The sequence below is a fragment of the Lonchura striata genome, chromosome 26, assembly GCF_050655825.1.
Source record: "Lonchura striata isolate lonStrDom1 chromosome 26, ASM5065582v1, whole genome shotgun sequence".
NCBI classification, from domain to species: domain Eukaryota; kingdom Metazoa; phylum Chordata; class Aves; order Passeriformes; family Estrildidae; genus Lonchura; species Lonchura striata.
This window is the reverse complement of record NC_140728.1, coordinates 4,927,839-4,954,741: the sequence shown is the minus strand read 5'-3', so window position 1 is coordinate 4,954,741 and position 26,903 is coordinate 4,927,839. Positions and strand designations below refer to the sequence as shown.

The 26,903-nt window shown below is 51.5% G+C and overlaps 2 protein-coding genes across 15 annotated transcripts in view; both read left to right on the top strand.

Annotated features, from left to right (window-relative positions):
• Window positions 1-16,719, top strand: part of NFASC (neurofascin) — an 81,705-nt gene extending 64,986 nt beyond the window's left edge. For 7 of the 14 annotated variants that reach the window (XM_085561254.1, XM_085561252.1, XM_085561258.1 and 4 more), the window contains 5 exons: window positions 554-670; window positions 2,323-2,478; window positions 7,665-7,796; window positions 10,232-10,301; window positions 16,352-16,719. In XM_085561254.1, coding sequence (XP_085417380.1) covers window positions 554-670; window positions 2,323-2,478; window positions 7,665-7,796; window positions 10,232-10,301; window positions 16,352-16,583 — 707 coding nt within the window. In that variant the 3' untranslated portion in view covers window positions 16,584-16,719. Of the gene's footprint in view, window positions 1-553; window positions 671-2,322; window positions 2,479-7,664; window positions 7,797-10,231; window positions 10,302-16,351 lie in introns of those variants that run through there. The other 7 variants (XM_085561260.1, XM_085561263.1, XM_085561259.1 and 4 more) reach the window with 3 other exon arrangements.
• A 9,264-nt stretch (window positions 16,720-25,983) lies between these two features.
• CNTN2 (contactin 2) overlaps window positions 25,984-26,903 on the top strand; it is a 33,210-nt gene continuing 32,290 nt past the window's right edge. Inside the window, exon 1 of the mRNA XM_085561264.1 lies at window positions 25,984-26,208. The gene's annotated coding sequence lies outside the window, so the exon portion shown is untranslated. The remainder of the gene's footprint in view (window positions 26,209-26,903) is intronic.

Below are 26,903 nucleotides of genomic sequence, written 5' to 3'. Positions count from 1 at the left end.
TAAGGATTTTGTGAAGTTTTTGTAAGGATGTTGTGAGGTTTTTGTAAAGGATTTTGTGAGGTTTTTGTAAAGGATTTTGCGAGGGTTTTGTAAAGCTTTTAAAAGTTTTTTAAGGTTTTTCTGAGGTTTCTGTAAGGTTTTCATGAGGATTTTGTAAGGTTTTTTTTAAGGTTTTTATGATTCTTGTGTGTTTTCCTGAGGTTTTATAATGGTTTTGTAAGGTCTTTTTTATGGATCTTGTAAGGATTTGTGAGGTTTTTGTTACATTTTTTCGTAAGGTGTTTGTAGGGCTTTTTAAGGGTTTTATGAAGTTTTTTTGATGCTCATGTGTTTTTATGAGTTTTTATAAGGTTTTTGTACAGATTTTTAATTTTTTTTTAGGTTTTATGAAGTTTTTGTACCATTTTGTTACGGTTTTTTGAGGTTTTGTAAGGTTTTTTTCAAGTTTTGTCAGGTTTCTGACAAGTTTTTGAGAGTTTTTTCACGAGCTTTGAGCTCTGAGCCGGGCCTAACCCCAACTAAAGACTAACTCGTGTTCTAACCTGTCCCCCAGCCGCCAATGGATCGTCCATATGGGACATCAGAGCCATGGCAAACAGTAACTGGGCAAACATCACCTGGAGCCACAATTTCTCAGCAGGAACTGACTTTGTGGTTAAGTATATCACCAGTAAGCATCAGATCGCATGGGGACTCTACGGGGTGGCGCTGCCCTTAGAGATCCTGCCAGCTCCCGCCCTTTCCTTGGATTTAATTCCATTATTCCATGGCCCGCTTGGAAAAAAAAAAAACGGGAGGGGAAAACATGGTTGTGGTGGTTGGGGTAGACCAGAGGTGGTTCTCGAGGGGTTCCCTCTCTGTGCGCCGACGGCCGTGGGGTCTGACGATCCTTGGGAATGTTGAGGTCATTGGGAAGAGGTGGAAAACAGAGAGGAAAATGAAATTGATGGGAATTAGAAGATGGGATTCCTGAACCTGGAGTTGGCAGAATCCTCTAAGATCCCAAACCTCCTCCTCGGTGTTCCTTAGCGTTGTGCGGCTCCGTCCTAGGCTGGAGGCAGAGCCGGGATCTCTGGGTTCGGTGCCGGTTTAGGGAGAGGTTTTTGTCTTGTTGGTTGGTTTGGGGTTTCTGGAGAGGCAGTGCCAGCTGCTGCTCTTCCCCGAGTTTATTTCCCAACCCTCGCATCCGCTGCTGTGCTGGTCCGGAATCCCTGAAATTGTAATTCCAGGCAGGAAAGCCCTCCTGGCCATTCCAGCTTCCCTGAGGAGATGACCTTGAATTGTCCTTGAAACTATTCCCTGTGCAAAACCAGTGCCTGGTTTCCAAAATTCCCATATTTCAGGATATGCATGAGCTTGCCAGGCCCTAAATCCCAAACATTCCAGATCCAAACTCGACCCTATTTTTTCCCAGTCACTGGGAAGCACAAGGAACAGGCCGAGGTGCTGAGTCCATGCAGCAGCACCAATCCCTTGGGATTCCCTCTCCAGGATTTGCCTGAGGGGGGAAATCTTGAAGATTTCAGTCCTTTCTGAGCAGCCATGCTTGCCCACCCCTTTTTGGAGGCATTTGAAGGAACAAAACCTCAAAGCCACAATTCTCTGTGGGTAACAACCACAGCAGCTCCTTGTCCCCAGGGTGGTGACCCCAAACCAGCAGCTCCTTGGCTCAAGGTACTGACCCCAAACCAGCAGCTCCTTGTTCCCAGAGCCGCATTATTCCCACTCTATCCCAGTGATTTCACAGTGCCTTGCCTGTGAAATCCAAATATCCAGTTCCTTAGCTAAGGAAATTATCCCAAATCAGCAGTTCCTTGGCTCAGTACTGACCCCAAACCAGCAGATCCTTGGCTCAGTACTGACCCTAAACCAGCAGCTCCTTGTCCCCTGGGTGGTGACCCCAAACCAGAAGCTCCTTGTCCCCTGGGTGGTGACCCCAAACCAGCAGATCCTTGTCTTCAGGGTTGTAACTCCAAACCAGAAGCTCCTTGTCCCCTGGGTGGTGACCCCAAACCAGCAGCTCCTTGTCCCCTGGGTGGTGATCCCAAACCAGCAGATCCTTGTCCTCAGGGTTGTAACCCCAAACCAGAAGCTCTTTGTCCTCAAGGTTGTAACCCCAAACCAGCAGCTCCTTGTGTCAGTACCAACCCCAGACCAGCAGTTCCTTGTGACAGTACCGATCCCAAACCAGCAGCTCCGTGTCCCAGGAGCCGCGTCATTCCCGGCCAGCCCGCAGGGCCAGCCCCACGCCTGGGCCGCAGTGTCCCCGGTGTCCCCGCGGGGTGTCCGGGCAGGGTTTGATGTGCGGTTTCTGTTCCCCAGGTAACAAGACAGAGAAATCAATCCCCGTTAAGGCTCAGGGCCCGTCCTCGGTGCAGCTGGCGGATCTGACGCCGGGCATGATGTACAAGCTGTGGGTGTTCCCCATATGGTCCCACCCCAGCGAGCACTCGTACATTACCTTTACCACCAGCTCAGGTGAGACAGGCGTCGTCCGCGTGTCCCCGGAGCGTCCCCGGCGTGTCCCCGGCATGGCCCTGGCATGGCCCCACCATCCCCATGGAGCTTTGGTCATGGCTGCATGGAAATCCCTCATCCCACCACCCTCAACTCTCAGCATTTCTTAACCCAGGGGTTGCTCGGCACTGCATGGAGAACCCCAGGAAAGGATGGGGATCCCTTTGGATGGGGATCCCTTTGGATGGGATCCCTTTGGATGGGGATCCCTTTGGATGGGGATCCCTTTGGATGGGGATCCCTTTGGATGGGATCCCTTTGGATGGGGATGCCTCAGGATGGGGATCCCTCAGGATGGGGATTCCTTGGAATGAAGGAAAGGGAGAAGAGAACTTTTGTGTTGTCACAGCCTCTGCTTGCGGCCCCTCGGTGCCTGTTGGGACTCTGGGGGACAATGAGACGTCACTGGCGGGATGCAGGATTGGGAGTGGGAATGTGATGTTGGCACAAGAGTATCCCTAGGGATTTCCATACTCCTGGGATGTTTCCTCTGGCACTTTGCGTGGAATTTTCCAGGATTTGTATCCGTGTGGTTTCCGCATCTTCCTGGTTGTGGATTCCCCCGTTTCCCCCGTGGCTCCAGACGCTCCCTCCTTTGTCCCACAGGAGATTTATAAATTTGTAAAACTGTGCCGTTCCCTCCCGACGATTCCCAGTAAATCCAAACAGCCTTAAATCCCTTCAGATCCACCGGGGGCTTTTCCAAAGGGATCCGTGCACAGCTCCTGTCAATTCCACTCTGCTGGAATTCCACAGAGCAGAAAATATTGGAGCAGCCTCCCTGGCCGTGTTGTAGATAGAGGTGGGAATTTCCAAGGAATTAAAATGGTTTTTCTCAGCTCCAGCTGTGGGATGGGAAGCTCTGGGAATTTCCAGGCCATGCTGGGAATGGCAAAAGGAAAATGGTATTCCCAGCAAGAGAGAGCTGTGGGAACTGGGGAGCAGAGCTCCCCACACCCCAAAAAAATTGTCAGAAAATCTGGAATATCACCTGGTAATTCCCTGGCAGGGATAGATGGCGGCTGCTAGTGTTCCATGGAATTAAGGTTGGAAAAGCCTCTGCCATCATCGAGTCCCACCATTTCCTGGCACTGCCAAGGCCACCATGTCCCCAGGTGCCACATCCAGGTGGTTCTGGAGTGTCCAGCCCTGCTCAACACTGACAAATCCCCAGCTAGGGCTGCCCTCGCCTCGGTCCCCGAACTGCTCCGGGACTGAGCGGATCCATGGCACAGCAGCCCCTGGAATATTCCGGTCCCATCTGAGCTGATTTTGGACCCAGATCCCTCCCAGCACAGCTCCAGTTTTGAGTTAAATCCCCAATTTTGTTTCTCTTCCCAAATCTTTCAGTGAGTCTGAAATTTCCGTCAGCTCCCGCCCTCCCATGGGAGTTATCCCAATGGATAACGGCTTTATCCCTCTGAATAACCATTTTATCCCTCTGGAAAACCATTCCCAACCCGGACCCGCCTCTTTTCCTTCCTCCCCTGATTTTCCCCCCACTTTGGGATCTGTGGGGTGATGGAGGCAACAGCAAGGGGCCAAGAATTAAAAAAAAAACAGCCAAAAAAAGCACAATATCCTTGGCCAATTCCTGCTGGGAAGACTGCATATATTTTCCATAATTGAGAGGTTCCTACTGATATTTTCATGGAGAATGAGGGATGGAGCCACCTTTATCCCTGGGATTGAGGCTGGTGCTGACCTGAGCCCTGTGGGATGCACGGAGCTGTCGCCTTCCCTGCAGGAATAAACGCTCCACATCCATTTCTCTCCTGGCTGGATGCTGCTGACACAAGAGCCAGACCCCCACTGACAATCCTATGGCATCGGGAATGCTTTGGATTAAAAGGAACCAAGCAGGTTTAGGGGTTTTGGGGTTTTTTTTCCATATATGGTAAATAGCTGTTCTAAAGGTTTCTTCAGGCTGGGGGCAGATAAATAAGAAATATTCCCCCGCAGGAGGCCGAGTTCTGATTTCATTCCTGATTAACTGGCAGCTCATTAAGCCAAAAAAAATTCCTCCCAGGAGCAAAGGGCACTTGGAAATGACAAAAATAGCAGAGCAGAAGAGGAGGGCTGCTAAATTAAAAAAAAAAACAAACCACATAAATGGGTTTTTCAACTTGTCCAAACACTGGGAAGAGTGTCCAGGGAAGGAAATGAAGATGGGGAAGGGTTTGGAGAATCCTGAGGGAGATGGAAAGGGTCTGGAGAGTCCTGAAGGAGCTGGGAAGGGAATGGAGAGTCCCGAGGGAGCTGGGGAGGGTTTGGGGGATCCTGAGGAACTGGGAAAATATTTGGAGAATCCTGAGGGAGCTGGGAAGGGTTTGGAGAATCCTGAAGGAGCTGGGAAGGGTTTGGAGAGTCCTGAAGGAGCTGGGAAGGGGCTCAGCCTGGAGCAAAGGAGGCTCAGGGGGAATTTCTGGCTCTGCACAACTCCTGACAGGAGGGGACAGCCGGGGGGATTTGGGATCTCATCCCAGGGAACAGGGACAGGAGGAGAGGGAACGGCCTCAGGCTGTGCTGGGGAGGCTCAGGTTGGACTCCAGCAGGAATTTCCTCATGGGAAGGGCTGGAAGGGGCTGCCAGGGGGGTTTGGAGTGCCCATCCCTGGAGGTGGCACCTGGAGGTGGCACTGAGAGCTCAGGGTGGGGCACAGCTCGATCCCAGACTCGATCCTGGAGAGATTTTCCAGCTTCAGTGATCCCAGGATTCCGGGAATAGAATCACACAGGACTGGAGCCAGAGGGGACTTTTCACACCCAAAGATCTCTTTTGCAATCCAAGGAGAAAACTTGGTGGAGCTGAGCTCTGCTCCTGGCACGTCAATGATGACTCTGAGTTAACGAATATTCTGCAGTGAAATTATCATTAATTATTTTTAAAAAAGGCTCTGCAGCTGCAATTCCAATCAGGACCTGTCAGATCCTGCAGCTGCTTTCTCGTTTTCCCTTAAGGTTGGCCTCACCTTAAAGCAAATCACAAAATCCCCCAGGACAGCCACAGTCACTCATTTACTCCAAATTCACCCTTGCAGGGACTTTGATTTAGTCCTCAAGTGTTGCTTTTTTGGGAAGGGTGGATTTATCCCCCTTTTTTTCTTGGGAAGGGTGGATTTATCCCTCTTTTTTGGGGAAGGATGGGAATTTTCCCCGTACTCACAGGTAAAGGAAAAATTCCTCACCCTTCTGTGAGATCTCCTGGGGACTTGGGGTCTAAAATTGTCCCTCCTTCCCAAACCCAGCTGCAACCCCCACCCCGCCTCTCAGGCTTCTCTGGAACTTCATATTTTGAAAATCTCCTTGTTTCTCCCTGGAAAAATCCCATCCCATCGCTGTTCATGGAATTTTTCCATCTCCAAGATTTCCAGCAAAGCTTCCTTCCCCTTCCCTTCCTCAGCACTCGGATAACTGAATCCATTTCTTTGTTGTCATCTCATTCTCTCCATCTAAAAGCGCATCCTCGAGGATCCCCTCAGGCTGGGATCATGGAAATGTGGGATTTGGGAGCTCCTTCCCCTCTCAGTGCTGCCCAAAATCCACAAAACATTCCGGGTTCAGCATCACCAGAGATTCTCCTCCGTGTCATTCTCCTCTTTAATCCAAATTTCCTTTCATGGTTCACTTGCAATTCCCTGGATTTCATGCTGAGGAAATCACTTCTTCTCTTGGCCACAATTCCAATGGAATAAGCACAGTTTGGTCCCTGGAATTTTGTGGGTTAGGAATTTTTGCCAATCCATTTTTCCCTTCGCTGCCTCTTTTCCAAGATTCTTTTTCCTCGGACACAGGAAGGGAGGGCTGCTCCCTGCTTCCTTTATCCCTCCTTTTTCTCACCAGATTTTCAGGATCTTTGGGATTTTCAGGATCTCCTGCCCATGTCCATTCCCAACCCCATCCCAGTCACTCTGGTTCTCCCACATTCCCACCGGGAACGCCTCGGTTTTCCCTCAGTTTGGATAAACCCACCCCCTCCGCCCTGCTGAAGGTTATTTTCTCCTCTGCCTCGCTGAATTCCAAGGAGAGGCTGGAAAAGGCATCCTTGGAGCTATTTTTAGCCCATGGATTTGTCTGTCTGACCGTGTGGGAGAGCTGCGAGCCGGGAGCCGGGGAATGGCAGGGAGGACACGGGAGCTGGAGGATGGGAACAGGCTTGGAATTAATCCTACAAACAGGAAGGAGCCTTGGGAAGGCGCTGGAAGCAGGAATTTGCTCCAGGAGAAAACCCTCGGAGATATCAGACCCCTCTTTGCTCCAGTTCATCCCAGTTCATCCCAGTTCATCCCAGTTCAAGGCTTCCCATGAACCCTCAGAACTTAGCAATTCCCTGATCCAGCTGTGCTTCCCAAATTCCCTGGGCAGCAGGACTTGGGAATGTTCCTCTTGGATCTTCCTGCACCCAGGGCAGTTTTCAGATGCAGCTAATTCCATCAAATTCATTCCCGAGCTTCCATTGCATTTTTTTTGCAATTCCCTTCTCCCAGATTTTCCTTTCTGTTGGGCTACTTCGCTATTTGTTATTCCTGATAAAACTGATTTTATTTTCCACCATAAAAGGGGAAAAAAAAAAACAAACATGGAAGAAGCACCAAAACACCCATCAAAAAAATATCAAGTCCTCACCAAAAGCCCACCAAAAAACACCCAAAAAAACCTATCAAAAACACCAATAAAACACCAAAACAAACCCAAACACTGTGATAAAACATCAAAAAAACCCAAAGAAACACCAAGAAAACACCACAAAAAAAACACTGAAAAATCACCAATAAAGCACCAAGAAAACACCAAAAAAACCACAAAAAAACCACCCAAAAACCACCAATGAAGCACCCAAAAATCACCAATAAAGCAGCAAGGAAACACCAAAACACCCACAAAAAACACCCAAAACCCAACAATAAACCACCAAAAAACAACCAAGAAAACACCAAAAAAACCCACCCCAAAACCCACCAGTATAACACCAAAAGAACACCAAGAAAACATTTTCAAAACCCACAAATCCCTGCGCTACAACCTCAACCACACACCCGACACACCCAAACCAAAGAAAATTCCCGAAGCAGCGCCCTGAATTCCTCTCCCTCCGTTCCCTGCATGGCTGGCTCCATTCCTGAGGAATATTTTCCCGTTTTTCCGCAGCCTACACCAAGAACCAGGTGGACATCGCCACGCAGGGCTGGTTCATCGGCCTCATGTGCGCCATCGCCCTCCTGGTGCTCATCCTCCTCATCGTCTGCTTCATCAAGAGGAGCCGCGGCGGGAAGTACCCAGGTGAGGATGGGAATGGCCATTCCCGGAATTTCGGGTGCTCCGGGATTCCTGGGGATCATCCAGTGGCGGGGAGTATCCATGTGAGAATGGGAAATCCCAAAACTTAAATGAGTGGCGCAAACCCCTTGTAACCCCTTTGCCACCCCTTTGCAACCCCTTTCAAACCTTTGTAACTCCCTTGTAACCCCTTTGCAAACCCTTTGTAACCCCTTTCAAACCTTTGTAACTCCCTTGTAACCCCTTTGCAAACCCTTTGTAACCCCTTTGCAACCCCTTTCAAACCTTTGTAACTCCCTTGTAACCCCTTTGCAACCCCTTTGCAACCCCTTTGCAACCCCTTTCAAACCTTTGTAACTCTCTTGTAACCCCTTTGCAAACCCTTTGTAACCCCTTTCAAACCTTTGTAACTCCCTTGTAACCCCTTTGCAACCCCTTTGCCACCCCTTTGCAACCCCTTTCAAACCTTTGTAACTCCCTTGTAACCCCTTTGCAACCCCTTTGTAACCCCTTTCAAACCTTTGTAACTCCCTTGTAACCCCTTTGCAACCCCTTTGCAAACCCTTTGCAACCCCTTTGCAACCCCTTTCAAACCTTTGTAACTCCCTTGTAACCCCTTTGCAACCCCTTTGCAACCCCTTTGCAACCCCTTTCAAACCTTTGTAACTCCCTTGTAACCCCTTTGCAAACCCTTTGTAACCCCTTTGCAACCCCTTTCAAACCTTTGTAACTCCCTTGTAACCCCTTTGCAACCCCTTTGCAACCCCTTTGCAACCCCTTTCAAACCTTTGTAACTCTCTTGTAACCCCTTTGCAAACCCTTTGTAACCCCTTTCAAACCTTTGTAACTCCCTTGTAACCCCTTTGCAACCCCTTTGCCACCCCTTTGCAACCCCTTTCAAACCTTTGTAACTCCCTTGTAACCCCTTTGCAACCCCTTTGCAACCCCTTTGCAACCCCTTTCAAACCTTTGTAACTCCCTTGTAACCCCTTTGCAAACCCTTTGTAACCCCTTTGCAACCCCTTTCAAACCTTTGTAACTCCCTTGTAACCCCTTTGCAAACCCTTTGTAACCCCTTTCAAACCTTTGTAACTCCCTTGTAACCGCTTTGCAACCCCTTTGCAACCCCTTTAACGACCCTTTTCAAACCCTTTGCAATCCCTTTGCAAACCCTTTGCAAACCCCTCACAAACCCTTTGCAGACCCTTTCTTTTTCACTTTGCAAACCCTTTGTAAACCCTTTGTAAACCCTTTGTAAACCCTTGCTAACCCTTTGTAACCCCTTTGACAACCCTTTCCAAACCCTTTCCAAACCCTTTGTAAACCCTTTGTAACCCCTTTGTGACCCCTTTGCCACCCTTTGCAATCCCTTTGCAAACCCTTGCTAACCCTTTGTAACCCCTTTGACAACCCTTTCCAAACCCTTTGTAACCCCTTTTTGACCCCTTTGTAACCCCTTTGCTATCCCTTTCAAACCCTTTGCAATCCCTTTGTAGCCCCCTTGTAACCCCTTTGTAACCCCTGTGCCATCCTTTGCAATCCCTTTGCAAACCCTTTTTTTCACTTTCCAAACCCTTTGTAACCCCTTTGTAAACCCTTTGTAACCCCTTTGCTATCCTTTTCAAACCCTTTGCAATCCCTTTGTAGCCCCCTTGTAACCCCTTTGTAACCCCTGTGCCATCCTTTGCAATCCCTTTGCAAACCCTTTTTTTCACTTTCCAAACCCTTTGTAACCCCTTTGTAAACCCTTTGTAACCCCTTTGCTATCCTTTTCAAACCCTTTGCAATCCCTTTGTAGCCCCCTTGTAATCCCTTTGTAACCCCTGTGCCATCCTTTGCAATCCCTTTGCAAACCCTTTTTTTCACTTTCCAAACCCTTTGTAACCCCTTTGTAACCCTTTCCAAACCCTTTGTAACCCCTTTGTAACCCTTTCCAAACCCTTTGTAACCCCTTTGTAACCCTTTCCAAGCCCTTTGTAACCCTTTCCAAACCCTATGTTACCCCTTTGTAACCCTTTGCAAACCCTTTGTAACCCCTTTGTAACCCTTTTCAAACCCTTTGTAACCCCTTTCCAAACCCTTTCCAAACCCTTTGTAACCCTTTCCAAACCCTTTGTAACCCCTTTGTAACCCTTTCCAAGCCCTTTGTAACCCCTTTTTAACCCTTTCCAAACCCTTTTTAACCCCTTTGTAACCCTTTCCAAGCCCTTTGTAACCCCTTTGTAACCCTTTGTAACCCCTTTGTAACCCTTTCCAAACCCTTTGTAACCCTTTGTAACCCCTTTGTAACCCTTTCCAAGCTCTCCCCAGTGCAGTTTTCACCTTGTCGGACCTCTCCCCCCTCAGGGACCCCCCAGGACCCTTCCCCAGCTCCTCCCCATTCCCAAACCCTTCAATCCTTACTGGTTTAACTGGGAGGATGCTCTGCTCCTTCGCAGTGCGGGACAACAAGGACGAGCACCTCAATCCCGAGGACAAGAACGTGGAGGACGGATCCTTCGACTACAGGTGGGACCCCGTGGAATGTCCGACCCCCCATCAGCCCCTCCCCCACCATCACAGCCCCCTCCCCCACCCCAATCCCCCGGAACGATCCCTGTCCCCCCTTTCCCTCCTCCTGCCGCCTTCCTGCTGTAATTCCCGAAGGAAACGGCTCCTTTTCCTGGGATTCTGGAACCAGCGACCTTGGACAGCTCCCAGCAGGAGTAAACCGACCTTGATGGAACATCTGGGACATAAAATCCCAAAAAACACCCCAAAACCCCGGACTCTGTAGCAGCCTGAGGGTATTTTTGGACTATCCTTAAGGAGAAATGCCCAAAGCTCTGTTTGGATCAGGCTGGGAAGAGCTGGGATTCTGGGATCAGCTCCCTGGGACAGATCCCACCAGGAGCAGAGTGATCTTAAAGGAACTTCTGAGACATAAAATCCCAAAAAACACCCCAAAACCCCGGACTCTGTAGCAGCCTGAGGGTATTTCTGGAGTATCCTAAAGGAGAAATGCCCAAAGCTCTGTTTGGATCAGGCTGGGAAGAGCTGGGATTCTGGGATCAGCTCCCTGGGACAGATCCCACCAGGAGCAGAGTGATCTTAAAGGAACTTCTGAGACATAAAATCCCAAAAAACACCCCAAAACCCCGGACTCTGTAGCAGCCTGAGGGTATTTCTGGAGTATCCTAAAGGAGAAATGCCCAAAGCTCTGTTTGGATCAGGCTGGGAAGAGCTGGGATTCTGGGATCAGCTCCCTGGGACAGATCCCACCAGGAGCAGAACGACCTTAATAGAACTTCTGTCAAGCAAAACCCCCCAAAACACCCCAAACCCCAAATTTTGTAGCAGCCTGAGGGTATTTCTGGAGTCTCACCCCACAGCTCAGCCCCTGTCCTTGCCATGAAGGAATATCCATGGGGGAAATGCCCAAATCTCTGTAGGGATCAGCCCTGGAAGCAGGAATGGGGAATGATTTGGGGTCTGCCTGCGCTCCAGCCCCACAGAATCCCACAGAAAGCCCCGTGAGGGCTCCAGCAGGAATCCAGGTGGAACCTCTCCCACTGCCCCGGCTCCATCCCGCTCTTTGCACGCAAATGTCACCCTCAAAGAGCAGCAGAGCATTTTTCCCTCCAGGAAAACTCCTGGGATGTGTCAGAAAGGGACAGGAGCTTCCCAAGCATTCCGTGATCCCCTGGGAGCGGGAGCAGGTCCCGCTGTCAGGGCTCACCCAGCAGCCTCACGGGGGGATTTAGGATATTTTAATTTGAATTCCTTAAAGAATTAAAATTCCTTTTCCCACCTGAGCTGGAGCCAAAACCCAGTGAGAATATTTCCTCTTCATTTAAACCGGGGATTCATTGAATCCTGTGTTATTCCCAGCATTGAAGAATGAGTTTGGGATTTAGGAAGGGATGGAATAAGAATGGATTCTGCCAGAGGATTTAGGAGAAACAAAATGAATCAGAAACAGAAATGGAACAGAACCAGAGATCACATTAATTTCGTCAGAGGCACATAAACTCCATTTCAGAAGGTTTTTTTTTATTCCAGAGGATTCCATGAAACTCCCCAGACTTCCAAAAAACATGGAATACAAGCAGGATGTTGTAGGGAAAAGCTGGCATTCCTTAACATCCTCAAGAACACCCAGGACCAACACCTCCCTCCCCTCCCTGCCACTCAGCGCTTCCAGGGGTGGCCAAAAATTCCATCTATGAATTTTTGGGATACTCCCTTTGCATTCCAGGCTGGGACAGGGAAAACAGCAGAGGAGGAACGAGCCCAGCCTGGTCCTGCCGCAGGGTTTGGGGTCAGCCCCGTCCCTTCCCAAGGAAGGATTTTATGGGGCACTCCTGGCACGGGAATGAGCCATAAACCAGAGCACAGCCTGGCCCCAAACGGTGATTCCAGTCAGGATAGGGAGCCTCGTGCTTCCCAGATTTGTGGGGTGGTTTCTGGGAAGCCTGAACCCCCATCCCACAGGGATTCCCACAGGGATTCCCCCAGGCCGAGCTTCTGGCAGCACTCCCAGATTTCCCGGCTCTGCTCTCCGGAGCCCACAGAGGAAGGTCCAGCCACCCCCTCCTGGCCCCCTCCACCATTCCTGAGGCAAATCCTTGGCCAGGCACCTTCCCCCTCCAAAGGGAATCCAAACTCTTGGAATGGCTGGCAGAAATCCCCTGGCACCATCCAAGGGGTGTGTCCTTCCAGGCAAGGGGAAGGATTGGGGTGGATCTTCATCCTCCTGCTCAGCTGGAGCTCTGACTTTTATGGAAAACCCCATTCCCAAAATTCCCAAGGGAAAGGCAGGAGTCAGCAGAAGGACAATAAAACTCTGGGATGAAGTCCATGGAGTTTTATGGACTAAATGAAAGGGGGGAGAACACCAGTCTAATAAGAACAATGAAAAAAAAATCCTGCATCCCATAAACCCACCAACTTTGCCCCCTCCTCCTGAGGAACACCAGAGAGAATTCCAGGAGGTTTCCCTCTGGGAGCCAGAAGGGAATGTGGAGCCATTGGCTGATTGTGGGGCCGGGCTCCGGGAGGGGCAGCATTTAGGATTTCAGGGAAGGGCAGGAATTGAGCCCATCCCGGCTCCTGTCCCCTCCTCCCCATGGCATGGCTGCTGTGCCCTCGCCACCCTCACGTCCCCAGCGCCCTGTGCATGCCACTCTCCACGCTCCTCATCCCGAGATCCCATCACGTCTGTCTGCTCTGATCCCGGGATAATGGTGTTCCCAAGCAGGGAAGCTCCTTCCTGAGCCAGGAGCATTATCCATGGACAGCGTTCCACGTCAGTGCCGGTGCCTCATTATACCAAATGTCCCGTGGGGAGGCAGCTGGAAACTCCGGGTGCTGGGAAGGGGAAGCCGAGTGGATTTAGGGTCTGGAATTCCAGTCAGGATTTCATGAAAAGGGCACAGGTGACACAGTGCAGGCAGTGCCACTTGAGGAGGGGACACCTCAGCAGGCAGAGAGAGGGGAGGACACAACTGTCCCAGGAGCCTGGTGAGGGAGGAAAGCTCTGGGAAAGCTCTGGGAAGGTGCAGGTTTATCCATAGGGCCATTCCAAGGAATCCCAGCAGGACGCTGGGGTGAACCCAGCCACCCTTGTCCTGCTGCACGTGGCTCCCCAGAGCCACCACTGATCCCTGGACACCACCCCCAGCCCTTCCTGGACGGCCCTTTCCATGCTGGGATGGCTTCCAAGGAGGCTGATCCTGCCTGGAATGGTTCTCCCAGCTCCATTTGGTATAACGAGGCAATGATTCACGGTTTTTTAATCTTTTTTGGGTCGTAGCACTGCCCCTGTGAATGCAGAACCTCCTCATTTCTCTCTCTGATCAGGCTCTTTCTGCTTCTCTCTGTTTTATTCCCATTCCTTCTCCTCCTTTTCACCTGGTCTATCCACATGGACCGTGAAGGTCTCTTGAAAGGTAGGACCTCGTGCTGCCAGAAGTCCGGCACATTCTGCTTTTTTGGGAATTTTATTTTCCTTCCTTCCCTCCTCCCGTTGATTTCTTCACGGCCAAAACTCCCCCGTCCCCATTCCCACATCCCTGCCTAACACATTAAACAAGATCCCTCTAATTCCTGCTGCCATCGGGGCTTCCGGAGACTCAGATCCTGCTTGGAATTGCTCCGTGGGCTGGGTGCACCCCCAGATCCAGCCAGGCCCCCCAGCTCCAGCTGCTGATCCCTCCTGGTGGAGCAGGCTTGAACATGGGAATGCATGTGGGATTTTTCAAGGAAAAAAAAAGTGGATTTTCAAGGGAGAAATGTGTTTTTTTCAAGGAAAAACTGTCATTTTCCAAGAAAAAGTGCATCTCAGGGCATGGGGAAGAGGGACATGAGCCAAAGCCATTGGATCTTGTCCAACCTGCCCACTCTTAGTCCTGAAAATCCTCCCTCCGGCTCCAGCCTCCCCTTTTTCCCAATGATTTATGGGATTCAGGAGAGCATTTCCCACGTGATTCCCATCTGAGCACTCCAGTTCCCTAACGCCTGGCTCAGCCACGCTCCCAGAAATCCATTTTAACAGGGTTAGATCCTAACAGGAGCTGCTGGAAAACTGCTGCTCCCTCCTAACGCGCTAACGGGATAAACAGTCCTGGAGAGAGGTAAAACCAGCAGGAATTCTCTGGGAATGCATTCCTGGCAGGAATTTGGTGCCGCAAACCCCCTGGTTAGGGATGATCCAGCTCCAGATTCAGCTTGAGCTGTCCCCCAAAATTTGGGAAGGGGCATTGGGAATCGCCGATCTGAGTTTTGCCACTCTCTGCATTTTCGGGGCTTTCTAACCAGTCCTGCTTCCTCACGGAATTATTCCTCCTTTTTCCCCACCAAAAAAATCTGCTTCCAGAGCTAACAGATGAATTTTTTTTGTTGTGATGCCAAGTTAATAGGAAGTGTCAAATACTGGGGTTGTGTTGTCATGGAATTCCCAAAGTGCTGACCCAAGCGCGGTGGGATCCCAAATTTCTCTCCCGCTTCAGGGAGATGATGAATCCGATGGAATGAGGGAGAATTAACTCCATGGAATGAGGGGAAATTAATGCCTTGCCCTGCTCAAGAGCCCAAGCAAAGTGAAAAATCCCCAAATTGTCACCAATTTTAAGGAAAATAAAGGAATGGAGTGGAGCAAGCCTGGCAAATCCCAAGCTAAAAAGAAACAACTGGAAAAAGACAGGAATGGAGGTGGGAGGACAAATATTTCAGGGATATCTTCAGGAATATGACAGAATTTGCATGAACTAAAGAATAGTTGATATAAAAATTAATTTTTATATCAATTTATGGCAATTCACTCTCATCCTTCTCAAAGTATCTCAATTTATGGGATACCAATCCCTGTCCTCCAAGGGAAAACAGCTTTTCCCTGGTTAGATTTTGGTTAAAAGGAATTATTGAAAGTGATTTTTTTTCCCCTTTTGGGTCCAACTCTTTATTTTTAAGTGACATGGCTTTTAGTGAAAAGGAAAAAAACCCAAATTGAGCAAGGAAAAATGCCCAGAAATAAACTGGGAAAGGGAAATTCCCTGGAGTTTTGGAAGCTGCACAAAACTTGGCATCCTAAAAGCATCCCCTTGCAATGCTCCCCATTGCATGTGGTTTTTTCCAAGGAAAAACTGTGGTTTCCAAGAAAAGAACCTGCATTTTTTTCAAGGAAAAACTGCATTTTTTTAAAGGAAAAACTCTGTTTTCAAGAAGAAATGCTATTTTTCAAGGAGAAATGTGTTTCTTCATGGAAAAACTACATTGTTTTCAAGGTAAAACCATGTTTTCCAAGGAAAAAATGTGGTTTTTTTCAAGGAAAAACGGTCGTTTTTTAAGGAAATCTGGGAACAAACCACTCAACCAGGTTACCAAGGTGGGGGCTAAAACACTGAGAGAGAAAGAATCCAAGGGAAGAATATTCCTGATGTTCATCCAGCCCCATCGATCCAAGTTTTGGGTGGAGCTTAAGAAATCTAGAGCAAGAAAACGAGGTTAAAAACATGAGATTTAGAAACTGACATTTAAAAACTGAGAGTGAGAAACCGAGATTAATGAAATGAGGTTAAAAACTTGAGATTTAGAAATTGAGAGTAAGAAAGTGAAGTTAAGAAACAGAGAGAAAGAAATTGAGAGTAAGAAACTGAAGTTAAGAAACTGAGAGAAAGATATTGAGAGAAAGAAATTGAGAGTAAGAAATTGAGAGCAAAAAATTGAGAGTAAGAAACTGAGGTTAAGCAATTGAGGTTAATAAATTGAGATGTAGAATTTATGATTAAGGAATTGAGGGAAAAGAATCGAGATGAGGAAATCGAGGTTTAAGAAATTCGAGATGAGGAAAGTGATGCTAAGAAATTTGATTTCTGAGCTGAAAAATCACAAAATTGGATGTTCAGAGATCCCAACCACCTCCACCTCCCACACCCCCCAACCCGGACGAGCCCCCATTATTTAGGGCTCTGCCGAGCCGTATTCCCGCTGTGGGTTGCTTTAGGATCTCCATCCCTCGGGGGAAGGTTTTCCGCCCCGTTTCTCAACCCTTGCTGTGTCTGTCTGTCTTCTGCTGCCAGCGATGAAGACAACAAACCTCTTCCCAACAGCCAGACCTCGCTGGACGGGACGATAAAGCAGCAGGAGAGCGACGACAGCTTGGTGGACTACGGAGAAGGGGGCGAGGGCCAGTTCAACGAGGATGGCTCCTTCATCGGCCAGTACACGGTCAAGAAGGACAAAGAGGAGACCGAGGGCAACGAGAGCTCCGAGGCCACGTCCCCCGTCAACGCCATTTATTCCTTGGCATAGCAAAAACGCCGGGAAAAACAACCCAGAGCCCGAGGGAATCGGAGCGGCCGGGGGTTCCGCCAGTAGCCGCCGCCACCGCTGCCTCCGACAGGAAAGGGAATCGAGCGAGGACTGAAAAAAACAAAACAAAACAAAAAAATAATAGAGGAAAAAAAAAAATTAAAAATAGCAAAAAAAATATTTAAAAAAAAAGGGAAAAAAAAAAAAAAGAAAAATATTCCAACCAACGAGGCAGCCCAGGTGGCTGCTGATGCCATTTATCCTTAGCAAACGAGCCAACGACAAAGGACGCGCGGGGCGGGAGCCGGAGTGGGAATCGGGGCTGAGCTGGAGCAGCTGGAAGGGAGGAGATGCTCAAGCTGCTCCCCAGTTTTGGGGCTGCTCCCCAGTTTTTGGGCTGCTCCCCAGTTTGGGGGTTGCTCCCCCAGTTTGGGGCTGCTCCTCATTTTGGGGTTGCTTTCTCAGTTTTGGGGTTGCTCCCCAGTTTGGGGCTGCTCCTCATTTTGGGGTTGCTTTCTCAGTTTTGGGGTTGCTCCCCAGTTTTGGGGTTGCCTCCCACTTGGGGAATTGCTCCCCAGTTTTGGGGTTGCTCCCCAGTTTTGGAATTGCTCCCCAGTTTTGGGCTGCTCCTCATTTTGGGGTTGCTTTCTCAGTTTTGGGGCTGCTCCTCATTTTGGGGTTGCTCCCCAGTTTTGGAATTGCTCCCCAGTTCGGGGCTGCTCCTCATTTTGGGGTTGCTTTCTCAGTTTTGGGGTTGCTCCCCAGTTTTGGGGTGCCTCAGGGCCAGTCTGGAGGGGCCCCGTGTTGGGCTCGGCTCCCCGAGGCTTTTTTTTGTTCTTTTAGGAGGGAGCTCCAACTTTTTGCGTTTATTTTTTCCAAGAAGGTTCTGGATCAGAGGGGAAGGGGGAAAGAAATCAAAGAATTTTGGGGAGGGAAGAGGGGTGAGAGGGGCCTGGGCAGAGCAAAGGCATGGAAGGAGGAAAGGGGTGGATTTTGGGGTGAAAAAACGGATTATTGAGCCGTCCATCCTCACGGCAGCACCTTGCCCATAACCTCTCCCAAAAAAACCTCCTTCCTGAAAAAACCTATGCAGGGAAGAGCAGGTCCCCACCACCTCCCTCAGCACCGGGATTTGTCCTTGCTGAGGCTGGGAAAACCCACAGGGAGCTCATCCCCCATTCCCACTGAGCTCCGGAGCATGCCGGGAGGAGAAGAGGTTGTGGAGGAACTTTTGGGATGTGTGGAAGGACAGGGAGGGACCTCTCCCCTGCCAAGCCCGGGGTGACAGCACTGCAGAAATGCCTTTTTGGGTTTAAATTTGCTTTGTAGGGATTATGGGGGGAGCTGCCCCCCCACCCCACACCTGCTTTCTTTCCAAGGCAACTCCATAAATCCTATGTAGCAAAGAGGGCCTGGAAGCAGGAGCAGGATCAGAGCAGGATGAGGAGACCAGAAGGATGAACGAAAAAATTATCCAAGTGAGCTGCTGAGGATGGAAAAAAAACCCTGGGATGAGGTGGAGGATTCCCTGAAGGATTCAGGGCCACACCATGAGGGATGAACGCCGGACTGGAATCCACACCTCCAGGGCACCGGGATGAGCCTGACAGATGCTGTTTTTCCTATTAAATCCCCTCCTCCTTTCTGACAGTGGCCTTTCCCCCCCTCCAGCACTCAGCCAAGCCACCGTGGGGCCCCCATCCCACCTGGAGACTCCCAGGATTTCAGCGACCCCGCCCTGAGCGCTCCCTCACATGCCTTACACAGCTTGGGACTTGCCGGGGAGTCGCTCCAAGGATGCTCTTCCCACTCCGCTTCCGTGCCCCCGACGGCCTTGGATCTGCCCGAGCAGTAGGAATGGGATATCTGGGAGCATTCCCAGCTCTCCCAGCATGGATCAGGGTAGAAGGCAGGGATTCCGAACGGACTGCGTCCCGTGAATCCTCCCACTTCCTGCACTTTTGAAACCAAAGGTACCTTTGTGAAGAGAGAGGGAGTGAGATCGAGCTTCTTTTGGAAAAGATGGATTTTTGGATGGATTTTCCTTTTTCTTTTCTTTGTTTATTTTTTTCTGAGGAGGATGGAGGTTTTTTTTTGATAGGATGCAATGGGATTCTCATAGTTATTCTTTCTGCTCTGGAGACACCTCGGTGACAGGGATATTCCCACTGCTACAGATTGTGGAGAGGGACTTTGCCACATCCCGATGGATCCTGGGAAGAGCCCGGACTGGGCTGACAGGAGAGATGGATGCAAATTAATCCAATGCAAATGCCTTCCTTAAAATAATAATTATCATTTATCTTGGTCGTCTTCTCTGATAGGTCAAACGTGGGGTGAAGATGGAGCTCATGGGGCTGGATTTGGTGACCTTAAAAGGTCCCTTCCCACCCAAATTGTTCCATGAAACCAACGGCAAAGGAATTCCAGGGTTTAGGTCAGGGTCAAGAGGCAGAGACCCCTCACAGAGGTGGACGAACTGTCCCAGGGGTGTCCCTCATCCACCAGCCCCTGCCAGGACCCTCCAGCCGTGTCCCTGGCAGGGACAGCCCAGTTGTGACCCTCGGTGTGGACACAGCCACACCCCAGTCCCAGTCCTGCCGCCCATCCTGTTCAGGACAGCGACTCCCAGAATTCCACCCAGATTTTAGGCAAACATCTCCCAGGCTAAAGGTGACACCACCCCTGGGATGACGACGATCCCATTCCCAAAGGTGACACCACCCCTGGGATGGCGACGATCCCATTCCCAAAGGTGACACTGTTTCTGGGATGGGGACAATCCCATTCCCAAAGGTGACACCATTTCTGGGATGGGGACAATCCCATTCCCAAAGGTGACACCATTTTTGGGATGGGGACAATCCCATTCCCAAAGGTGATACTGCCCCTAGGATGGGGACAATCCCATTCCCAAATCATTCCCAACTCCCAGCTGAGTTTGGGCAACTCCCTGCCCAAGCACTACTGGGAATGAGAAACAAATCCAGCCCCTGGATCTGGGGTCTTCCCAGCACTCCCAGTCCTCGCTGCTGACAGGGGCCACAAAAATGCTCCAAACCTTTGGAAATCAGGCCGGGATTGCTGGAAGAGGGTCCGTGCTGGGTATCCATGATGTGCCATTCCCGTGAAAACCCCTATTCCTGAACCACCTCATCCCTGAGGAAGTCTCTCAGCATCCCTTTGGAAAAAGAGGGTTGGGAAGGAGCTGGACTCTGCCCAACCTTATCCCAAATTTCCTCATGAAGTTCCCCAGGTAACTTTGAGTTACTCACAGCCCTGTCTCAGCTTAGTGTAAAAATTACTCAACATTTCTAAGGTTTAGCAAAAATTCTGACATTTCTTCAAAAGTTCTCCCCTTTTTGGGAGTTTTGGGGCCCAGAGAAAATTCAGGTTAAAAACTCATCCTGAGCTTCTCATCCTTTACTCCTTTGAGTTAAGTTCAAGGTTTGCATGGGAGAAACATCCTGACGCCAAAACTTCCAGCGCTCACAGGGTGACCCCACAGCTCCCAAAAAACCAGACAGGGCTGGGATGAACCCACACCATGTTCTGGGAGCATCCTTGGAGCAGGAGATGGATGGATGGATGGATGATGGATGGATGGATGGATGGATGATGGGTGGATGGATGGATGGATGGATGGATGGATGGATGGATGGATAGATAGATGGATGGATGGATGATGGATGGATGGATGGATGGATGATGGATGGATGGATGGATGGATGGATGGGTGGATGGATGGATGGATGGATGGATGGATGGATGGATGGATGGAGAATCCACATGAGGATTTGTGGTGCTGAGGGATCTTCCCCACCCTGATCCTGATCCCATTCCCTGGGAACTGCTCTGCTGCTTCCTCCCCTCTCCCGAGAGGACATCCTGGTCACCTCCTGTCCTGATTCCAGTGGTGGCCCCCAGGGCTAGCAGGGATGCTCCCATTCCCATCACAGGGACAACGATCCCTCCCTGGGATCTGCACAACCTCTCTGGGGCAGGGAATATTTCCAGCTCTCCAGAAGAAGGAGTCCTTTCTTCATCAAGGGTTTAAATTAGAAGCCAACTTCTCATTCAGAAATAAAAAACTAGGAGACCCCAAATTTCATCACCAAACCCCAAATTCCAGAGCCAGACCCCAAATTCCATCAGCCTCAGGTGCCGAGCTCAACCCCAAATCTGTAGATTTGTCTTGTTCCTACAACATTCCAAGCCAACTCCACATCCATGTCCTGGAGATGAATCCAGGCTCCATCTCAGCTCCAGGGACCTCCCTGGCACCCAGCCCTGGGACAGCCGACAGGAACACCAGGAATTCGGGATACGAGGACACCGCTGTGCTTCCCTGATCTGGAGGCTGCTCCCATTCTCCCTGAGGTGACACCACAACTGTGGAGGCACAAAACCAGCAGGAAAAGCTGGAATTTTGGTCCAAACCCCAAAGTCCTGCTTGGGAAAACCCAACCGAACAGGACATGCTGTCCCTGCTGCCAGCATTGCCTTCCTGGAGGTGACAGATCCCAAATCCAGATGTCACCAACGAGCCGGGACATCCAGGAGGGAGAAGGGCAGAGCTGGGCAGTGTCACCCAGGGCCACCACCGCGCTCGCTCTGGCCATGCCACCACCTTTTCCTGGCACATCCCAACGCCACCACCCATCCTGGCACATCCCAAACCCTCTCCTCGTCGCACAGGTCCCAGCAGAGCTGCAAGTGCCACCTGCGACGTCACCTGCTCGGCCCAGGCTTTCCGTGTACCTGCAGCAACCAAGATTTCAGTTAAGCAATAAAAAAACCAAAACCTTATTAAGGAAAAAAAAAAAAAAACAAAAAAAAAAAAAAGAAAAAAAAGAAAAAAAAAAGAGACAACTATTTCTTGCACTAAAAGCTGTTTTATTAACGAGAATAATGATGCTTTTCTGGTCCTCACAATGCCACCCACGGCATCAGTAGTGCCCCTCGCCCGTGTCTCCGTGTCCTCACATTGTACATCGGGGTTTGGTTGTTCAACGCTGTCTAAACCCCGTGTCGGACCCCCAGAATTCTGTCTCGACCCCCAAATTCCATGTCAAACCCTGAAATTCATGTCAAACCCCAAAATTCTATGTCAGACCTCCAAAACTCCGTGTCAAACCCTTAAATTCTATGTCAAACCCTTGAATTCCTGTCAAACCTCCAACATTCTGTCCGACCCACAAGCTTCCGTGTCAACCCCCAAAATTCCATGTCAAGCACCCAAAAATCCCATGTCAACCTTCAAAATTCTATGTCAACCCCCAAAATCCCATGTCAACCCTCCAAAATTCCATGTCAACCCTCCAAAATTTTGTTAACACCCCAAAATTCTGTGTCAGACCCTCCCCAAATTCCATGTCAGATCCCCAAAATTCCGTGTCAACCCTTCCAAATCCCATGTCAACCCCAAAATCCCATGTCAGACCTCCAGACCAGAGTCCCCCCTCCAAAATATCATTTTAAATGTCTGTTCCTCCCTCTCACATCTGACAGAAAGTACTGGGACTGTTTTGCTTTAATTTAATTTGTAAATATCTCGTGATCTGTCCATCCTCTCTGTCCAACCTCCCGGCTGGTCTCAAGTATCCTGTGTATTTATTTGCCTTTTTTTTTAGAAGCAAAAAAATAAAACAAAAACAAAGAAGAAGAAAAAAAAAACCCACCACATTTGCGTTAACCCCACCTGTTCCAGTGAGAAATGTAAAGCTGAGGCTGTAAAAATTCAGTTTCCAGCGAGATTTATGGACTAGAAGGGGGAAAAAAAAGGGTTTAATTTAAGGACTTCTAAACCAACTGCATGAGAGATGAGAGAAGGCCAAACTACTCAGATATCTTTTTTTTTTTTTTGAATCACTGTAAAAAAAGAAAAGACTGGATTTTTTTGTATAGAGAAAACACTAAACATATAATAAAACATGGTTCAAAACTCATGCTGAACCCGAGAGTCATTCCCATTGAAATCCGAGAGGAAAAAGCAGCAGAACCTGGTCCTTGGCATTCCCAAAATTCCCGACCTGACCAGGAGAGGAGGATATTCAGAGAGTGGTGCTGGATCAGCTCTGGATCCTCTCCAGAACCAGAAGTTGGATTGTGCAGATCCTCAGCATTCCCAAAATTCCCAACCTGACCAGGAAGGGAGGATACTTAGGGAGCAGTGCTGGATCAGCTCTGGATCCCATCCAGAACCAGAGGTTGGATTGTGCCGGTCCTGAGCATTCCCAAAATTCCCTCCCTGGCCAGGAGAGGAGGATACTGGATCAGCTGGACCAGCTCTGGGTCTTGTTCAGCACCAGAAACTGGATTGTGCCAGTCCTGAGCATTCCCAAAATTCCCTCCCTGGCCAGGAGAGGAGGATACTGGATCAGCTGGACCAGCTCTGGGTCTTGTTCAGCACCAGAAACTGGATTGTGCCAGTCCTGAGCATTCCCAAAATTCCCTCCCTGGCCAGGAGAGGAGGATACTGGATCAGCTGGACCAGCTCCCATCCAGAACCAGAGGTTGGAATGTGCCTGTCCTCGGCATTCCCGAAATTCCCTCCCTGGCCAGGAAAGGAGCATTCTAGATCCTCTCCAGCCCCATTTTCAGCCCCCAAACCCTCGGGAAGCACAGAGGGAGAAGCTCCCAGAGCTCAGAAAATGTGGGATGGAGATCCCAGGGCTCAGAAAATGTGGGATGCACCCCAGCCCCCCATCCCCGGCAGCCAAGCGCGGCTCCCGCCGGGACCCATCCCTCTCTCCCAGCCCTTCCTGCCCGGGGCTCCCGAGAGCTCCTGGCAGAGGCTCCCGGGGCGGAGAAGGGGCTGAAAGGAGGGGGAGCGGCGGAGTAATTTGGTTAATTGAGATGTAATTGCGGCGGGCCCGGCTAAGAGGATGAAGGGCTGAGTGCTTCCTGCTGCAGCGGGGGCTCCTCCCGCCCCTTCCCAGCATTTCCAGGAATAGCAGAGAAGAGGAAAAGCACTTTTCGTCCAGTGGAGACATTCCCAGTGCGATGGAGGCACCAGCCACGCTCTGTCCGTGCCCCAAGGAAGGATGGAGTTGTGGAATTGTGGAATTGTGGAATTGTGGAATTGTGGAATTGTGGAATTGTGGAATTGCGCTTGGCTCCTGGTGCAGAAATTCCATCTGCCTGAAACCCGGGGATTCCTCCAATCCCCCAGTGTCCCATTCCCAAGGTCTGAGCGTCTCCACGGGCTTCTTCCAACATTCCCGTCGGGATTTTATCCCTCCCGGAGCGGCGGCGGGACCGTGCTGATCCTCGGGATCGATCCGGGCCACACGCTTTGATGGCCCGGCGGTGACACCCGCATGGTCCCCGACCTCCGGGGGGCCAGGACCGGAGCGGTGCCGGGCTCCCTCCTCCTCCTCCTCCGGCAGGCAGCTCCAGCCTGTTGCCCATTCCCAGGCTGAGTTTTCCCTGTTGGATCTGGGGTGATCCAGGGGATTCCTCGCAGAGCGGATTTCCCTCCGAGTGCTGTCGCTGCTGTCCCGCTGCGTTGGCACCCGAGCGGTCACCGCTGTCCTTGTCACCTGCAGAGTGACCCCGGCGGAGCTGCTGCCGGTGGAGGCACAGAGAGGAGGGGACAAAGGGCAGGTCCCCCTCCCTCCTCTGGGACAGGGCTCCTCTCCTGCCCTGGATTTCCATCATCCATCCATCCATCCATCCATCCATCCATCCATCCATCCATTCATCCATCCATCATCCATCCATCCATCCATCCATCATCCATCATCCATCCATCCATCCATCATCCATCCATCCATCATCCATCCATCCATCCATCCATCATCCATCCATCATCCATCATCCATCCATCCATCCATCCATCCATCCATCATCCATCCATCCATCCATCATCCATCCATCCATCATCCATCCATCCATCCATCCATCATCCATCCATCCATCCATCATCCATCCATCCATCATCCATCATCCATCCATCATCCATCATCCATCCATCCATCATCCATCCATCCATCCATCCATCCATCCATCCATCCATCCATCCATCCATCATCCATCCATCCATCCATCATCCATCATCCATCCATCCATCATCCATCCATCCATCCATCATCCATCCATCCATCCATCCATCATCCATCCATCATCCATCCATCCATCATCCATCCATCCATCCATCATCCATCATCCATCCATCCATCATCCATCCATCATCCATCCATCCATCCATCATCCATCATCCATCCATCCATCATCCATCCATCCATCCATCCATCATCCATCCATCCATCATCCATCCATCCATCCATCATCCATCCATCCATCCTCCCCCTGCGGGCCTGCCTCCAGCACTGTTCTTCCATTCTCACCCCCAAACTGGCAGCGGGGAGCCCAAACTGGGACAAACTGGGTGAAGGGAAGCGACAGGTGACCCCAGGCCCCCTCCTGCCCGCCCGGGCCGCGGGAGCTTGGCCAATCAATACAGACACTAATGCCTTAATTACTTTTGTCTAATTGCTGCCCATTAACCTGCGGCCAGCACCCGGTGCCCGCTGGTCTCCCGAGATCGTGAACAGGTCTGGGCTGGAGCTGGGAAGGGACAGAGGGTCCCTGGCACATCCCAAATCCTCTGTCCCCACAGCCGGGCGAAGCCGCCCCAGCCGGGCAGCGCCGCGCCCCCCACACCTCGGGCCTGCCGGGGGTCCCGGGGTGTCCCTGTCACACCCCCTCGCCTCACTCCACCGGCACGGAGCTCCTCGGCATCCCGAGAACAGCCGGGAGCTGCGGATCGTCCCGGGAAAGGCGCTGGGGGAGCCCCCTGGGGCAAACCGGAGCCCCCCGGCCACAGCCACGGCAAGGGGGGCTCGGGCACACCCGAAAACCCGAGGGTGACCCAGGGGTGACCACGCTGTCAGCCCCGCTCCGTCACTGTGAGGAATCCCCGTCCTCGCCTCGCGGAGGGTCGGGGACCACCCACGCCAGCCGGAACATCCCAAAATTCGGCCGTGCAGCGATTTCCTCGGCGCGAATCCCACCCTGGGCTGTCTCACGGGCAGATTGTGTGATTATGGATCCACGGTGTAAGCGGGGATATATTCAGGCACGAGGGGTGCACACACCCGGACCCGCACAGGGATGGGGGGCCCTGGGGCTGCTGCCACCCCACAGCGAGGGGTTCTGACCCCTCCAAACCCCTCCGCCCCACACCTGCTCCGGCCCCGAGGGGGCTGTGCCGGGGGGAGAGGCTGCGGGATGAATTATGCATCATGATGATGATGATGATGATGATGATGATGCCCGAACCGCTCTGCCTGCCCGCCTGCTCCTTGCGCTGTGGCAACCGAGGTAAAAGCAGGGAGGGAGGGAGGGAGGGAGGGGGGAGAAAATAAATAAATAAATAAAACCCCGACAATTCCTCGTCTCCGGGGAGCGGCGTGGTGGTTGGCAGCGAGCGAGGCAGCGCGCACGCAAGGAGGGAGGAGAGGGAGGAGCACATCCTAATGCAGAGATGCTGCAGTGGCTTTGGGCACACACATCCACCCTCGGCCAGCCACCAGGCGAGCGCCGCCTCGCAGCCCAGCCCCCGGCAGCCGCCAGGCCCCGCGGGCCCCCGGCTGATGCCCACGCAGCCCTCCCGCCGCAGGTAAGCGCTTTGTGCCGCTCTGCTGCGTCCCGGAGGGATGGGGACGGCTGCGGGTGGATCGCGGCGGATCGCTCCCGGCTCTCCGCGGCTCCGCTCCGGACGGGCTGCGGGGTCCCGCTGGGCTCCGCGGGGATGGGGACAGCGGCCGCGGGGTGGTCTGGGCACTCCGGGCCGGGGACAGCAGCCGGGGGTGCTTTGGGCGTTCCGGACCCGGGGACAGCGGCCGGGGGTGGTTTGGACATTCTGGACCGGGGGGTGGTTTGGGCATTCTGGACCCGGGGGTGCTTTGGGCATTCTGGACCCGGGGACAGCGGCCGGGGGTGGTTTGGGCGTTCCGGACCCGGGGGTGCTTTGGGCATTCTGGACCGGGGACAGCGGCCGGGGGTGGTTTGAGCACTCAGGGGCCGGCCGGAGAGGAGCCGGGGATGCTTTGGGCATTCTGGACCCGAGGACAGCAGCCGGGGGTGGTTTGGCCATTCTGGACCCGGGGGTAGTTTGGGCATTCTGGACCGGGGACAGCGGCCGGGGGTGGTTTGAGCACTCCGGACCCGGCCGGGGAGGAGCCGGGGGTGGTTTGGGCGTTCTGGACCCGGGGGTGGTTTGGGCACTCCGGACCCGGCCGGAGAGGAGCCGGGGGTGGTTTGGGCGTTCTGGACCCGGGGGTGGTTTGGGCACTCCGGGTCCGGGGGTGGTTT